At 39.8% G+C, this 16,460-nt stretch overlaps 2 protein-coding genes across 3 annotated transcripts; both read left to right on the top strand.

Annotated features, from left to right (window-relative positions):
* The first annotated feature begins 2,149 nt into the window (after nucleotides 1-2,149).
* Nucleotides 2,150-5,321, top strand: LOC136983836 (mitochondrial sodium/calcium exchanger protein-like). Its single transcript, XM_067280705.1, has 14 exons — nucleotides 2,150-2,270; nucleotides 2,335-2,499; nucleotides 2,582-2,634; nucleotides 2,702-2,759; nucleotides 2,840-3,110; nucleotides 3,181-3,297; nucleotides 3,399-3,455; nucleotides 3,515-3,595; nucleotides 3,660-3,760; nucleotides 3,884-4,016; nucleotides 4,095-4,370; nucleotides 4,443-4,523; nucleotides 4,938-5,002; nucleotides 5,081-5,321. The coding sequence occupies exons 1-14, from the start codon at nucleotides 2,238-2,240 to the stop codon at nucleotides 5,261-5,263; spliced, it is 1,674 nt and encodes a 557-aa protein (XP_067136806.1). The 5' UTR covers nucleotides 2,150-2,237; the 3' UTR covers nucleotides 5,264-5,321.
* Nucleotides 5,322-5,854: 533 nt separating this feature from the next.
* LOC136983834 (uncharacterized) lies at nucleotides 5,855-12,146 on the top strand. 2 transcript variants are annotated; one of them, XM_067280701.1, is made up of 6 exons: nucleotides 5,855-5,948; nucleotides 6,383-7,269; nucleotides 9,871-9,983; nucleotides 10,926-11,542; nucleotides 11,612-11,722; nucleotides 11,987-12,146. In XM_067280701.1, the coding sequence occupies exons 2-6, from the start codon at nucleotides 6,497-6,499 to the stop codon at nucleotides 12,050-12,052; spliced, it is 1,680 nt and encodes a 559-aa protein (XP_067136802.1). In that variant the 5' UTR covers nucleotides 5,855-5,948; nucleotides 6,383-6,496; the 3' UTR covers nucleotides 12,053-12,146. The 2 variants fall into 2 exon arrangements, with proteins under 2 accessions (XP_067136802.1, XP_067136803.1); XM_067280702.1 differs by lacking the exon at nucleotides 11,612-11,722.
* Nucleotides 12,147-16,460: the final 4,314 nt, after the last annotated feature.

The raw sequence follows: 16,460 nt of genomic DNA, 5'->3' as shown, positions 1-16,460 counted from the left end.
CAACGAAAAAGTCGTATAATCAATTTAAAACCTCTTACGTATTATCTTTGGGCTTCTTTCCAAAATAATTTATTTAATCACCTTGGAAAATCACCGTCGTAGACCATTGTCACGCAACGTCGTCGGTTTGCCCGCCGGACGTCTTTTGACGATCCGTAACAATCTTTCGGGGACGGACGACGGATTCCGCACACATTTTCGGTTTTCTGCCCGTTCTCGGCAAGCGTTGGCGCGCTCTTCTCGCACCCGACTTGGTAGCTCCACCACCCAACCTAATTGCTGTTTTTTTTAACGCGTAACCTTCTTTCCTCGGCCGGAGACCGATCGGCACGTTTCGTTTTGTTAGGAGCCGTAATTTCGGTCACCTCTCTTATCGGGACGATAGCCGCCGAACGTCAGAAAACCGTCGGACGCGGTTGCCGAAACTCTCCCGATCGAATACCGAAACACACCACACGTTTTCCCGAATTGGTTAAAATTAATACGTAGCGATCGATATCGCTATTGATCGAGAAGTTAATTCAAAAATTCCTGTATAAAATAACCATTACTCCCTTCTACTAAACTTGTTATATATTGAATTAAGATGCGTAATACCGGATTAAAATGACAGTTTAAATACGAAAAAAGCAAAAAAGACGTCCGGAATTAATGCCAGTGCCGTAGGCGCGATGAAAAAAGTTGGAATTAAATTGGTTTATTCTATCGAGAGTTACAAAAACACCCATCGAAGAACGTTATATTGGAGACGGGGTTAATTTTTCGAGAAATTTTCGGAACGAACGCATTTATTTATTGGTAAACTAAACATCTGTACCAGTAAAAAAATCAGAACTTCGAAGCATTCGAGATACGATCCCGCACCTTTAATATCTGCCGAACCAATGGTCCGATTTCTCTGAAAATTTCCAGAAGCATTCCCCCCTGATCGATAGACTTCCTGGCAAAATTTCAGACATTTTCTACAAAAGGCGCAGGATTTATTAAGTTTCGAAGAGGGTGAAAAAATCACGCCTTCCCCACCTAGATACCTAAAAAAAAGTTGGCGTTTTCTGTTTACACGAACTGTATGTTCTGTATGTTCGTGTATACAGAAAACGCCAACTTTTTTTTAACATTTCTCGACCTTTCGAAGTTTCCCGAGTGCGAAGATGTAAAAATCTAGGCGGGGGTCATTTTTTGACCCACGGCCATACTTTCCCTCTCGTATATAAATATATATATTTAACAGGAAAAGTAAAACTCTGGTACTTTGACTTATCGAGAACGAGAAATTATTTATTGCGACGTGGAAAAATACGAAATTTAAAATATTAATAAATGCTCTCCACCTTCAAATTAGTAGTGTTTACTCCCGTACGTCGTACCTTAACTTTAGAAATCGACTCGTGCCGGTCACCTACGTAACTTCCTTCGAGAGAAATTTTTGAATCGAAATAACCGAATCGAACAAACCGCGACTTCCGGTTTGCGTCGGAAGTCGGTGTACTCCCGCCCGTACGGAAGTTTCCGTATCCGGTCTCCGATTTCGTCTATCCGGCTCGGTTCTCGAGATTAAGGAAGGACGGCGTAAATTTATAGGTCCACAATTTTTTCAAATTGCGGCCCAATCGCGATAGTAGGCGTTTATTAAACCACCCACGTATTTCCCGTTATATTCGAGAATCTAGAACGTATCTTCGGAGATACCGTACGTTACGGGGTGACCGAACCCGGTCACCGCGGGAGCCGTATGTCGCCTATCGGAAATATACAAGAACAGTATTTTATATATATTTTTATCGGTCGATATTTTATATTAGCTCGTATATAGTTAAGTAGAAAATAAACTATTAGTACGTGATTTTTTTAAAGCGCAAACCGAACCCACGTATCCTTCGATGGATACGCACGAACCGAAGGAAAGACACGGGTTTGGACCTCGTTCCGGGATAATTTTCAAATTAGAGTCGATTAAACTTCCCGCGAAACCTACGAAAAGGGTTCTTAAATCCGAGTTTTGCTTAAGAAAATAATGGTAATAATAATGTGGCTGCCGGAATATAAACACGCAAGAAAATATCGGTTATCGTCGATAAACGGTATTCGCGTATATGTTGTAACAGCTGCAGTTTTATTGCCGTTTTCGAACGATCCGTACGAAATTGTCGACGTTTCTGCTCGTCGTCCATCGAATGGTTCCCGCGTTCGGGAAAATTAACGTCGAAATTCGTCTTGACGGATGAGGTTCGAGACAAATGCTTGGAATGGTCTGTAAGGAAGACGCCGGGGTGAGTCCGTTCGCCGTTCTATAAAGCGGTGGTAAAAATAGCTTACGTTTTCGATTTTTCGTAGTTTTCCTCGACGGCGTGCCAGTCCGTTCACCACTTAAACTCCAGTTTACGATGCGAGTTCGTATCCAAAAATGTAGACTGCCAAATGAAGAACCACTTGCCCTATATGTGGTTCGTGTATTGTCCCTTTGGCACCCGCGTCGTCCCTTTGGCCGTTTTCTTACTGGTATGCCAAATTAGTACATTATTTACAACAATTTTCGGTTATCGATCGATCTTCGTAGGGTTTTCACGAATTTTATTTCCAGATACTGTGGTTAGTTACGCTATTTATTGGATTAGCCGTGGTCTCCAATCGATTGTAAGTTATCGTTAAATACTTTTTTATATTACTCTTTTTTATCACGGAGGACATTTTACGTTTCCAGTTTATGTCCGGCATTATTGGTGATAACGAAGACCTTACGTCTGTCCCAAAACGTGGCGGTATCCTTTAATTTAAAGTTATTCCTTCGTTATTCTACGCGTTGAGAAACGGAACGGTTCCTTAACTGGTACACTTGAAGGGGGTAACGTTCCTGGCTTTGGGCAACGGCGCACCCGACATATCGTCGTCGTTAGCCGGAACCTTTCAAAAGCGTTATTCGTTGGTCGTAGGACAACTGTTCGGAGGCGGAATTTTCGTCACTACGGTAGTAGCCGGTTCCGTCTGCTTAGTGCAACCTTTCCGGTCGACGAAGAGGCCGTTTCTTCGCGACGTTATCTTCTACATCGCCGCCTCTTATTGGCTATTTTTCGTCTTCTGTCGTAAAGTATTAACGCTCGGTCACGCGGCGGGTAAGTCAATTTATAAGTTAATAGCGACGTTTAATTGAAAGGAGGGAAATAAATGCGCATCGTTTCGCAGGTTTTATTGCCTTTTACTGCCTCTACATAGTAATAGTAATCGTAGGAAGAATCGTACATCAGAAGTATCGAAAGAAAAAAGAAATTCCTTCGTATGGATCCATTAATTGCGTTAAAGGTAAAGTATGGGCTGGCCTAACGGTCAGTTAACCGATTGGCAATTGCATTCGACCGAATTGGGTTATCGATTTAAATTAATGTAACCTATCGAAACGAAAGGTGACCAAGACGAGTCTTTCGAGCTGTCGGATTACGAAGGAGACGAAGGATCGGCAGGTAAGACAAAATCCAATTAAGATTCTTGGAATAACAGTTTTAATTAAATTTACCACCAGGAGAGATCTTCCGACCTTTCGACTTATCTCGGCCCATTCCTAAACCGAGTTCCTCCGACGGAAAAAGTACGAAAGAAACTGGTAAATAATTTATTCGATATTCTAAAAAGACGATAAATAACCGTATTGGCCAATTTATATACAGAATTTGACCTAAGGAAACACTTACTGCGTCGAGTTTGTCCACTGAATCTAGATACTTGGTCTCAATTAAGTTATCCGCAAAAAGTCTTCCGAGTGATAAAGGTATCTTTTACGTTATTTAAGATGTAGAACGCACCGTCGACCCCACCCGTCGAAACGTTTAGTATTGTTCTCGAGTCCTGGTAATTTTCATAAAATATTAAACAAACGAATTGTTTGATGCAGATTCCTGCCGTTCTATGCTTCGTCTTTGTTATTCCCGTAGTGGATTACGAGAAAGAAAACAATAATTGGTGCAAGATCCTCAACACTATTCACTGCGTCACCGGCCCGATTTTTATAGCGTTCTCCGCGCGAGGTAACCCGGAAAATCTTTGTATCGACAATGTAATATAAAGAAATATCGAGAAATAATCGGAATTTTTTCTTCTCGTAGTAGCGCACGTTGGCGTGAATGGAGTCTTTCCAGTTTGGGCTCTGGTGCTTCTTACGTCCACGGTGGTGGCATTTACCGTCTTCGTTACGTCGGACCACCATTCGCCGCCAAAATATCATTGGATTTTTGGATATTTAGGCTTTTTCGTGTCGTTATTTTGGATCTACACGATTGCGGAAGAGGTGACGGTGTTACTGAGAGCCATCGGCATAGTCTTCCACATCAGCGATATCGTTCTAGGTTTGACATTCATGGCGTGGGGAAACAGCATCGGAGGTAACAAAATCCCCTATCGAAAAGCACGTTTTTCTTAATATTTTAACCGAATAATAATTAACAAAATTTCAGATTTCGTCACAAACGTGTCCGCAGCCAGCAAAGATCTTTCGAAAATGGGATTCTCCGCTTGTTTCGGATCCCCTCTATCCAGTATCCTTTGCCCCATTCGGTTTTCCTACAAAAACTACGCCCGAATTTTTCTATAAATTACGATTTATTTTGCAATTTTTAAATCACCCACCCCGCCCGAAAACTCCCGGGTAGATCGAATTGCATTCATGGAATAAGACAAAACAACACGCGGGAATTCTGCTACGGGGAAATTATCTCCTATTTAGGCGAAGAAAAGCCGGAATACTCCACCTGGCTAGCCCGCGACCAGTATTCGACAGTTTTATCCAGCCGTCGCTGGCGGATCTCGAGGGCAGACAAATACATTAATCGATTTATTAAGGTCGGAAAGCGACAAACGACGTTATGTGGCCAGGAACGACAGACGGCGAATATATTAAGTATAGAAAAAGATCATTTTTAACGCAATTAAAACTTTAACTACGCCAACAGCTTTACTATTAGGACTGGGAATATCGTCTACGGTTAATCTAATCAGATGCAAAAGCGAAATACACGTAAGAGCCCGCTTATTTGTTAATTCGAAATTAAGACGACTGCCGTAATATTGACGTTGTACCTTTTGTAATTCGCAGCTGGAATACAATTGTCTGACCGTTTTGCTCTACGGAAGCCTGACAATCAGCTTGGTTTCCACATTAGTTATCGTGACCTTCTCTAATTTCCAAGCTAACCGCTGGTACGGGTTGTATCTAATTCTACTTTATCTAATCTTCCTTATCTTGGCAATCCTCGTGGAATTTAAAATAATATCTTAACAAACCTATTTTTAACGTGTAAATACGACGATAAATAAAGATATTTGTCATTCGTTAATCTTAATTTATTAAACGTCCTTTGTACAAAACACGAAGAGACCACACTTAACAATTAAATTCCGCCGTGATTTCTTTGAAAAATCGATGGCATTTAAATGATATAAATATATCGGATCGATCGATACGCGTCGAAGATCGATCGATAATCGATAAGTTCTGCCACCGAACAATTAATAAACTTTAATTTCGATGTTAATCGAGTTCTAAACCGAGTAAAACGAGTCGTTTGCAGAATTAGATCGTGCAAAATTCGATTTATGTCATATTTCCTCGTAAATATTCGAAAGAACGATCGATAAAACGGATCAAAAGTGTCAATTCTTTACAACCGTAGTAGAACAATCGATCCCGTCGTAAAGAAAACAAGAATTACATATTATAAAATCCCACACACGAGTATACTGCGCTACGTCTTTAAACAGAATTTAACTCCTTTCATTTTACGACATTTACGATTTATTACGATGGGTTGAGAAATTTTCGTATTGTTTTACAATAGTATATATTATTACATATATTATTGTCGAGAGATGGCATTAGGTGCCCGCTGACGTCACGGTGTTGTCGCGCGACGTCGGTTTGCACACCGGTCGTGGCGGCGATGCGATGCGGGAATTAGGAGCAGGTGAGCGATTCTCTCTTCCTACTTTCTATCGGGGTAGGCAAAGTCGATAACCGGACGGGTCTCGCGTGTTTCGTTAGATTTTCTCGGTGTCGCGTATAAAACTGGGATTTTTGCATTACGTCGATATTTACGTAACGTAGAGTAAGGCGTGTTTGACAGAATTTCTGCAGTATCTATTTAAATATCGATCGTTTCGCATAAAATTTCGTTCTTTAAATCGAGGGAATATAACGGCGTAGCGAGTTTATAACCGTTCCAAAAGCATTAGAAGCGTACTACGTGTTAAAAAAAACTCATAAAAATACGCGTGACGTACACATTTCCGTTAGCGGACACGTCATATTTTAAGCTTTTCGTTAAACAAAATAGACAGAATTTAGACGTAATTCCCTCGAAAGGTAGCTTAAATTTTACGATTCCTCTTCTATTTGCAGACAATGCCTTTAATTGTATGTAGCGATGGAGTTGTTTTTATAACTTCGAAGGACCGGAAAGGTGTATAAAACGGCGGAAGAGGGATGGAGAAGTGGATCGGGTGATATATCGCGATGTGTTTACAAAGTGACGCTTCGAGCGGATCGGATAATACCGACTCGATGGAGGCCATTCAGCCACAGCGCCGCACGGACGACAAACACCGACTGAAGGACTGCAGCGTGGTTATAGTTCCACTGATCGGGGATATCGCCAGAAGAAAGACGGTTAAAGTGTTTTCGATGGGCCATTACGTATTCGCTTCGAGGGAATCTTCCGACTCGGATCCGGTCGTCCTCGACGGAAGTGGCGCAGTTAACGACGCGTCTCTACCCATATCCGTTTACTCGACCGTTAATAACTGTATCATAACGGAAGTTAGGTGCGAAGATTTCCGAAAGAGAAAGTGCCGTTTCGCCGGAGATACGGAAGCGGAGGACCGAGTCGTCGCCGGCATCGTGAAGAATTTGATAGATGCGGTGGCTTCGGAACCCGTTCCGACGGAATCCATCGACTTCGCGTCACCCGGACTCGAAGAGATTCGACTGGTCAGAGATTTCTGTCGAGAAAACGGTTACGAATCAGGCGATTATCGAGACCTCGAAAGTCTCTTCACCTTTAGAACACTTCCGAGTTTAGAAGCGGAAACCGTGGTCGAACCCGCAAACAAGAGACCCAAGTTTCGAAGGAAGAAAACTGCCGACAAAAGAGACGAAGCGACAAACGCGAAAAGTCGAACGGACCAAGTTACGAAAAGCTCTTGGTCCAAGATCAGTGCCTCGGGTCTGGAAAAAATCGAAAATCTGAAAATAAGGAAGATCCTGGAAGACTTTGGAAGACTTTCCAAGTAAGTAATTGTTGCATAAAATCGAATTTCCCGACTGGTAGACCGCTACGCGAGCGGTGGTGTGATAAAGTTCGTAAGACGATAACAACGCGGACTAATCTAGATAATTGCTTAAAACAACTATAGAATAATCAAATTTCTCCCCCCGGATACAATTTCGATGACGTTTAGTAACGGTATACCGGCTTACGTAAACGAGAACACAATCCTTTACATTACGGAGACGTCATTAAAATAAGAACGAAAGCTGGCGATGCGCTTATCGTTCGGCATTTGTGTTTGTCACGGAAACCTCGTTACGCGCGTCGACATTCGTATCGAAGCCGAAACGGGTGGGGTACGTTTATAGCGCGAGTCGGCCAATAAACTGAACGTTAGTCGACTTTGGCCGCAGTTCGTGACATTCCTTTTAGAGAAGGCGTAAATTTCCATTTATTAAACGACGTTACATCGAGAGAATGAAGTCGACGTTGCCCTACCACCCATCGATTCGAAAAGAAACCAGTTTTTTATTGCCGCGCACGGATATAATAATAAATATATATTGTTTTGTTATTGTTGCCAGGTGATTTATCCAATTTTTACACGCGTACAAACGATCGAGTTTAATGAAACGCAAACAACGTATCGTGTACGGATTTCGTACTACGGGTCGAAGAGAAGTCACTTAACCCTTGGGACTAAATTGCTAATAAATATATATAAAAACTGTATTTGGATACCTATCGCGTAAAATTTTCCAACCGGTGGGCCGCGACTCCTTTACCGTAAATAATCCGTATTCGTTCCGCTACCCGGTAGTCGTGGGGTAATAAAGGTTGGGAAATTCGTTTGTCGGCTTCCGGAAATGTGCTCTTCCCGTTTAAAACCGCTTAAATTGCGCTGGGTTAAAATTTCGTTACGCGAATAAACTGGACAGAATGATCGTTACGTGTTTTATAACGCAGGAAACTGCGTAACGATAGAGTCGTTAACTATAATGCGTACGCTACTTTCGAAATGGCATTACGCAATCGATAACGCGTTGTTTGTCCGTTGCCTAAGAAAACGAATTTCGACAGTTAGCGGTCATTAAAGTAAATATACCGTAAGACAGTCACGCAGATTTATCCTAAGATGCGGTTTCGTCTCCGGGAGGTGGGTAAGAACCCGCATCCTTCGACACGACGTTTGGTTGGGTTTTCGCCACTGGCGAAGAAGGGACGCCTTCCGGGAGGACTTTCTACGGGAAACTCGCCCCTATTTAGACGCTAGACGAGAGAAGAAAACCCGGAAAACTCCACGCGCCCGGTGTTCCGGTGTTCTATCCACTCGGCTATTTGCGGGCTCCCGACCCGCATCTACGGGAGTCGGAGACTAAACTTCATCTTACGTAAATCCGATTTCTCTTCTCGAGTGTCACGTGGCCTACATTTTCAGTCGTGTCCAAATTCGGGCGTACCGTACTGTACGTACGGATCAATTCTTAGCCCTAAAATATTAAAATATTTTATATTATAGCGGATTAAATTTCTAACTATATATAGAGGCGGGCGAATATCACTATTTAACTGGTTTTATTTACTTCTCTATATTAATAAATTAATAAAGAAAACCTCTTCCAGCCAACCGGGGGAAAGTAATAACGGGGAATTTTATATTCTCCACAATATTTTATTTTTATATTAGCGATTATTGCAATTTTTTAAAATGAAAAGACTAATTTATAAATACTAACGCTGTCGTAAGAAAGTTAAGAATTTCGATATTCTCGCTGCATATTTAAAGCCCGCCAACAGTATTTGGTTTATTATCCCCATAATACGTACGTAAGTGAAAAGAAGAGAGAATGCGAGGATTTTAAAACGAAATAATATAAACCGGAAATACAGCTTTACGCCTCTCTCTCTTCCTCCTAACTAATTTATAAATGTTACGTTTCTTACGTATTTTCGAAGTACGACACGGAACAAATCATTATACGAAATTTCGGTAAAGAGTTCTCGGTGTCGAGAATATTAAAATTCTATCTGTAACGTCGATATTACTGCGGGGAATCTTTCGATAAAATTCCTTAATTGGGGAAATTTTGCAGAAACTTTAAAATAATTCGTCCTATATAAATAGGACGAATGTGGCAGCTAGGCTCGAAGAGGCACCGTCTATACCTACGGCGTATTTTAGGCATTTTCTTTTTTTTATCGTATTCGCCCATCTCCATACGTCATTTTCGACACTAGATATACGGGTGCAACGTGTCTATATATTACGTTAGATACCGTACACCGAATATTTAGCCTAGGCGCGGTAAGCTAAACTAAATATTCGGTGCGCGGTGTTAAACGGTAATTTTCCAATAAATTTGTGAAAAAATGCGTGGCACTCCGACACTCGACTAATCTCGGTAACGATTGCGCCTCGCCCGACGTATAAACCGGGACGTTTATTTACGGCTTACGGTTTAGAATCGTTTAACTAAACCCCCCCCTCTTATTACCAAAACTCCCACCCTATAACGAAATGGCGCCGATGACGATCGATTAAATTATCGTATCGTAGGCAAACTTTAATTAACGACGTAAAATATTAAAGCAGTTTGTTTTTGTGCGCCGGTGTTTTCAGAAGCGAAGAGAATATTCAAGCTCCTAAACAAAAGAAGATCAGAATCGACTCGAATTCCGCCAATAAGAATTTCTCTTTCAAGCCGTTAAACTTATGTAAGAAGGATAATCGAGGTAATTACCGTAGAATATTTTCTCCTTCTTCTTCTTATAATAATAATAATAATAATGGTAATAATGTAAAATGTCGTTTCGTGTGAGATACGAAGAGGTTTTCAAGGACGTTTTCGGGATTTTTCGCTAGGATCGATAGCGACCGCCGTTTACTCTTCGCAACTCGAGTATAAACGACAGCTCGATCGGTCGGCACGTTTTCTATTTCTGGTCACCTCTTAAAAATATTATCGTCTCCATAAAAAGGAAAATATCGAAGCGCGAATCGCATTTAAAGTAAAGTAATTAGAGTGACCGGAACGAAAACGGCAGCCGAAATTTGCATTAAAAATGCGCGGCGGTGGTTACTAAGGGCGCGCCTTACAAACGAGACGACGCCCACCCGGCGTACGAGACGAAATTCGAATAAAAATGCCACACGAATTAAAATCCAGAAATTTATTTAAGTTACGCAGCCGCCCATAAGTCGGTTAACCGGACGTGTGTAACTTTGTAACTACGAGTAGATTTAGTCGGTAAAGTCTGCAACCGAATTCGATTCGACGTTCGACGCAATCGTTTAGATAATTAAACAAGGATTCTCTCCATTTTTTAACAAACTGCCGGCATAGAAAGTACCTTACGTAACTTTACTTTTTTAAACCTTTACGAACGGCGATTACGTAAAACAAACGAACGTTATTACGGTTTAAAAACGGTTAATAAGTTTCCAATTTATCGATTAATCGCCGTCGCCGCGACTCTATCCTAAACGATACTTTCGATTAAAATGTTTTGTAACTTTTATTATCGATTAACCTTAAGCTAATTATGCTTATACGAAAACGGGGTGGGCTAAAAGTCGGTCGGCCGCGTCGCTCTAACCGGTATTCGGATAAGGCAGAACCTTACGACCCGAAGTGATTTTCGAGCCGCCCCTTACGGTAAAATGCTTTATTACAGAAATGGAGGAACCGGTTAAAATCAGCAAATCCGTCCAATCCGACATATCCATTTCGGGATCCATACTCAGGACGCTTCTTCATCACCGAGAGAATTCGAAGGACGACGAGGGTAAAGAAAGGCGCGAAAATACCTCGCCCGGACGGGCGTCGGCGGAGAACTGCCAGAAGAAGACGTCGAAAAGGTCCACGGCTCAACAGACCGAGGAGGAAGACGGGATTTCGGAAAAGACGCGAAGCGAGGCAAACAAGAACGACAGATGGTTAAACGATCCGACGGCCATATTGAAAAAAATACACAAGCTGAAAAAAGACATTCTTTATTTAGATCTGTTAGCCGAAGAAAAGGAGAAAGAACGCATCGCCATTTTGTGTTTTAAGAATTACAAAGAGAGTATCCTCAGGAAGATCTTCGCTAACGACGCGTCCGAAGACGTTTCCCGAGTTTCCGGAGCTCGGAATCGCGCGGTCGACACTCCGTCCGTCGGCATCCCCAAACTGATCCGTCCTTCGAGTCGTCCCGTAACGGAACGCGGGCCTTTTACTTCCGTTTTGTTTCCGTCCAAGAATTCCGTGGCGGAAGGGCGCGACTCGTACGCCACTCTACCGGACAATCAGGTATTAAACTTTTATTTCTTTCTTAATTAATCGTCCGCTTGATTTTCTCTTCTTCTTTCTCGCTTCCAGACCAACGAAAATTTCGTTCGTTTCGGCGGTTGCGTCGAGTGCGATTTAGCGAAATCCAGTTTTCTAAATCCCAGTTACCGCAATCCTTGGTATTGCAATCCACTCTGTCAGGTGACTAAACTTCATTTTCGTATATATTTTCGCGTGTGCCGTACGACCTCGAGAGTGACAAAAAAGTTAGTTCTTCGAAAACTAATTTTCCCGGAGGCATTAGGCCACAATAAACGTCAAATATACCGGTAAAATGCGCGCGATTGCGCAATCGGTAAGTGGTCTACGGTAAACGCGCTATACGGATCGATACGTCGGCATAGGTAAATAATAAGATATTCTCGGACTTTACTTGGATTTTATATTATTTTACTTCTTTTCCAGACACATTCTTGTAGTCAGCACGAAAGAGAATGCGGAGGATTCGTGGTAGATTCGTCTACGAAGTAACGTATTTTTGCTACGTTTTCGTGTTACTCGCATAGATTTAGGTACCTCGTTCACAAGTTCTCTTACGCAAATAAATTTTTCATTTAAAAAGTAATATATTAAATCATTTTTATTCGAGAGAAATTCACGCCGGCGGCGGTAGCCCGGCAAATTTCGACTTTTTTGCCTAGACGGGCCAATTTCGTCAAAAAGAAGAGGGCGCAATCGTTAAGCGTAAAAGTTTACTTAAAGTTTATAAAGTAACAAACTATTTACTCTACGTTTTATAACGAGGAAGCGGTCGGTCGGCCGACTACCGGGCTACGTTATTATTGCGAGAAATTCTTTCGATTTAGAATAAATAAACGGTTTTTTCATTTTTACCATTCGGGCCTAACGAATGGAAAAGAATCCGGGTTGTGGCGTAAATTGATTTTTACGAAGCTATAAACGGTTAAAATAGGGTCGCCGGCAATTTGCCGGCAGATGTTTCCGTTTTGAAATAAAAATTGCAACCTGTTTTATACGGTTAAAAAAAGTCGAAATAATGCCGCGATATCGAGTCGTACGTACGTAATTTATATATATATTTTCGAGGTAAGGAAAAGTTGCCAGGAAAAGAGACGAAAAAGTAAGGCGCGGTGTTGTTATTAAAAAATACCAAAAAGACGGAAAAGTTCGAGAACGTCGATCCGACAAATAAGAAAAAAGTAAAAGACTTAACAATAAAGATTTCGCGGAAAGTAAAATAATTTGAAAATTTAAGACGCTAAAACAATAGACTTAGAAAGGATTTAAATTGGCCCGCGGATGGATTGCCGATAAACGACGTAATAAAACGCCAACGGCGGATAAGACCCGGCTTTACGAAATATCGATTATACAAAGTTTCGTTTTTAATTTCACATTTTTGCATCGAAATCTCCCTCGTAACAATCGATTTGAAAATAGTAATCGAACCCGAATGGCCAGTAGGACGGCAAATCAATTAATTCATTTAATATTATATAAAATACACTCGAACCTGTTTTTGCGCGGTCTTTTATACGCGCAATGTGTTTTGTGCGGTATACCGATCCGATCGAAATTCATATACCGCGCACAAAAAATCAAACGAAACAAATGGCGCAAATAAAAATTGGCACAAAAACAGGTTTGAGTGTAAAGGAATAGAAGCTTCTTAGAAGGAAATTCAGTTTTTAACGTCTTTGAAAAACAAAAAAAAATTATTTGATCATTAATCAATGCCACTTCAATAATAGATTGGGAACGAGGAAAACATTAATTTAAAACGAATAAAAAAATTCAATGTTTTAAATCCGAAGTTTTAAAAGAATAAACCTTATTTAATACTTAAATATTTAATTTCGAATTGATAAAAAGGCTATTTTCATCTTTTTCCACGTTAATTTTTAGTCGTTTAATTAAACATTTATTTTTTTAAAAAATTGTTTAAGAAATTGGCCGAGTGCCAAACTTAATTCATTTCACTTCAAACACGCGTTCAAATAACAAATGTGCGAGTTAAAAAAAACATAATTTATACGCAATGCATGTACGAGATTTGTTTATAATTGTTTTTATTAAAAGTTTCGTTACACGTAAATTATCGATAAATATTCGAAAATACGTTTAACATTAAACACGAACGTGACGATTAATACCATCGAGTTCCGTACCGAATGTCGATGACATCATTTAAATGATTTTCTAAATCTCCTGGCCAGAAAATAAAGTCGAAATAAACGAGAAATGGTTTATCGGTTTTAATCGGCAAATAATCTTAGCGCTGTCGCTTTTAAGACGAAATAATAACGATCATCGCCATTATTAGTGTCGGAAGTATTAAAACGCCGAGGAATGCCGTCGCGAATTAAAAGTAATTAATATTTTGATGGAATGCGAAAACGCGACGCGTGGCAGATACGACCGGGTGAAATTCCTGCCGGGAGAACTTTATACGGGAAGTTGACCTTATTTGAGTTTTAGACGCGTGAAAAAGCCGGAATACTTCGCGCGACCGACGTGCGAAGTATTCCGAGTAATTGTTTCCCATTTTTCCGATATTTGTCGTATCGCGCCCGTAACGCGGTATAAGTGAGAGCTTTATCTATAGCGCGCGCGTTACTCTACTACCGGTATGGCCGTAACGCTGTCCGCTACCTCGAATGAACGCGCCTCGGCCCCCCATCGTTCCGTCCGATCGACGACGGAGAAAATTTAAAAATAACGCCAAATTGGGCTAAAAGTCTATACTTTCTAAATAAAACCAACCGGCCTTTCTATACACCTCGCGCGAAGATAAGTGTCGCCATCTGACGAGTAAATCAGAAATTTTTTATGTCAAAATGGCAGAATATATTAAAAGTGTAAAAACAATTAATCACTAAAATGTATCTTTAACAACTTTTAAAACCTACAGATATACTTGTATATTAAGAATAAGATAAATGAAATATTTGTAATTAATAATTTATTCAAATATTTCGCGTTTTGTAATTTAAAACACTTCTCTGGAACAATATTAACTTTACGCTTTACTTCTTTCGTTAACATTTTACAACGTTTTCTTCCGTCCTTTTGATTAATTTAGAATACTTATTAAATTTATAACCTGTTTCAAAAACGGACGGATGGCGCTTAAAACGTTCCGTTCGCGTGCTATTTCGTTTCTTAGGCGTCAAAGGTTAAGCCTCGACACTTCGTAATTTGTTTACTATGACTTTTGACATTCGACGTCTTATTGATCGAGCCATTTTGTCCTTTTGCAACAAGTTAGCTTGTACTCAAACATTCCATATCGGTAAAGTAAAATTCGTCAAAACCATTACCAAGAAATTCCTAATTATTATTATTTTCCCTCATTTGTCACAATTTTTCAAACTTTAAATAAATGATTTTCAAATCAAAAAACATCTCGAATAGAAATGCCCACCATTTTGAAACTAAAATGGCGACTGTAAAAACAAAGCGGCACGCTGCAACCGGCTAGAATATACTACGTGGAGTGGCCGTGATTTTAGATACAGCGCTCTTGGTGGCGACGACGGATACTGTCGACCGCCATTTTACTTTAAGTCAAAACATTGAAGTCTATACCGCGTATTGGGCAGGATTGTTACTTCGGAATCTATTTTTCTCATCTAAATCTAGTTTTTGTTTGCCCCCAGATTTGAGATGTAGGCAATTAGATAAGTGATATAAATCTAGATTGTTTCACCCGAATTTAGCTACTTTCTAAATTTTATTTAATCATTATAAAGAAGGTAAGATCGGAGTTTAAAGTGGTAAGTGTAGTACTTAACCAGCAATATAACAATATTTTTATAATCAAAGTACGAGTCACGTCTTGAAGGGCTTTACTCTCGGCCATTAATAGTTATTTATAGTGTACGCAGGTCAGTCTGATCCGTGCCATACTCAGTACGTCGTTGATTTTTTTCGGACTGTTTTTTTTTTACTTTTGAAGAATATAAGTAGTGTTCTTGTGTTTGTATTATAGTTATAGTTTGTGAAAATTTTTATTTCAATGTATGAAAATATTTACAATGAAACATTACATTTTGACCCAAAGGTCAAAATGAATTACATTCATAACACGAATCACATTGTTGAAGTTAAAATCCTTCTAAGAGGTAATACGAAGCTAATAATTGTGGGAAATGGAAGAAGTGTTGAAATTTTCCATCGAAAACAGACAAACTTGCCAGTAAGACTGATATGTAGAAATTGTACCATTAGTACAAATTGCGCACTGTATGCATAATTCTGGATAACAAAAGCATATTAACACCAACTAATCTTTCGTTTGTTATGTTGTAGTCAATAATTTTAGACATTGAAGCCGTAAACCTCAAGAGGGATTGGAACATTGCCAATCCGAAATGCATTGTTAAATAGGCGAAATAAAATAAACTGTTTTAATCTTGGTCTCTGTTAATTAGATAATTAAGAAAGACATGATAAATATCACTTAATAACGAATAACATTTTCATTAAGTCCCACCTCCCTCTCGAGATATGATACATGATACCCTTTATATCTCCCTACTACTTTAACCTTTAACCACTAAAATTTAATAGCATCAATGCTCTTTATACATAAGCTATCGAGCCAAATTTCGTTTCTTATAGATGCCAACCCAAATATACACAAAATATTTTTTCCATTATTTTTTCCTTGGACTTTTTTGGGTTTCTCAAAATGTGGAAATTTGCAAAAAACTCTGAGGGTCAAATTTGACACGATTCCAATGCTTTCCCTTGTTACGTATATATAATAGCCAAGTAAAAGTAAAATTAAGAAATTTTTACTTGGTCTAGATCAAATAGACACATATACATGTATTTTGAGTGTCTTGTATTATACAATTGTCAAAAAAAAGAGTCGTAACCTATTATAGAGTTTTTAATAAGGAGTTAAATAATC

The sequence above is a fragment of the Centruroides vittatus genome, unplaced genomic scaffold (assembly GCF_030686945.1).
Source record: "Centruroides vittatus isolate TY-2023 unplaced genomic scaffold, ASM3068694v2 contig_89, whole genome shotgun sequence".
Classification (NCBI taxonomy): domain Eukaryota; kingdom Metazoa; phylum Arthropoda; class Arachnida; order Scorpiones; family Buthidae; genus Centruroides; species Centruroides vittatus.
Note: the sequence above shows the minus strand (reverse complement) of the source record. Positions and strands in the feature narration are given on the sequence as shown.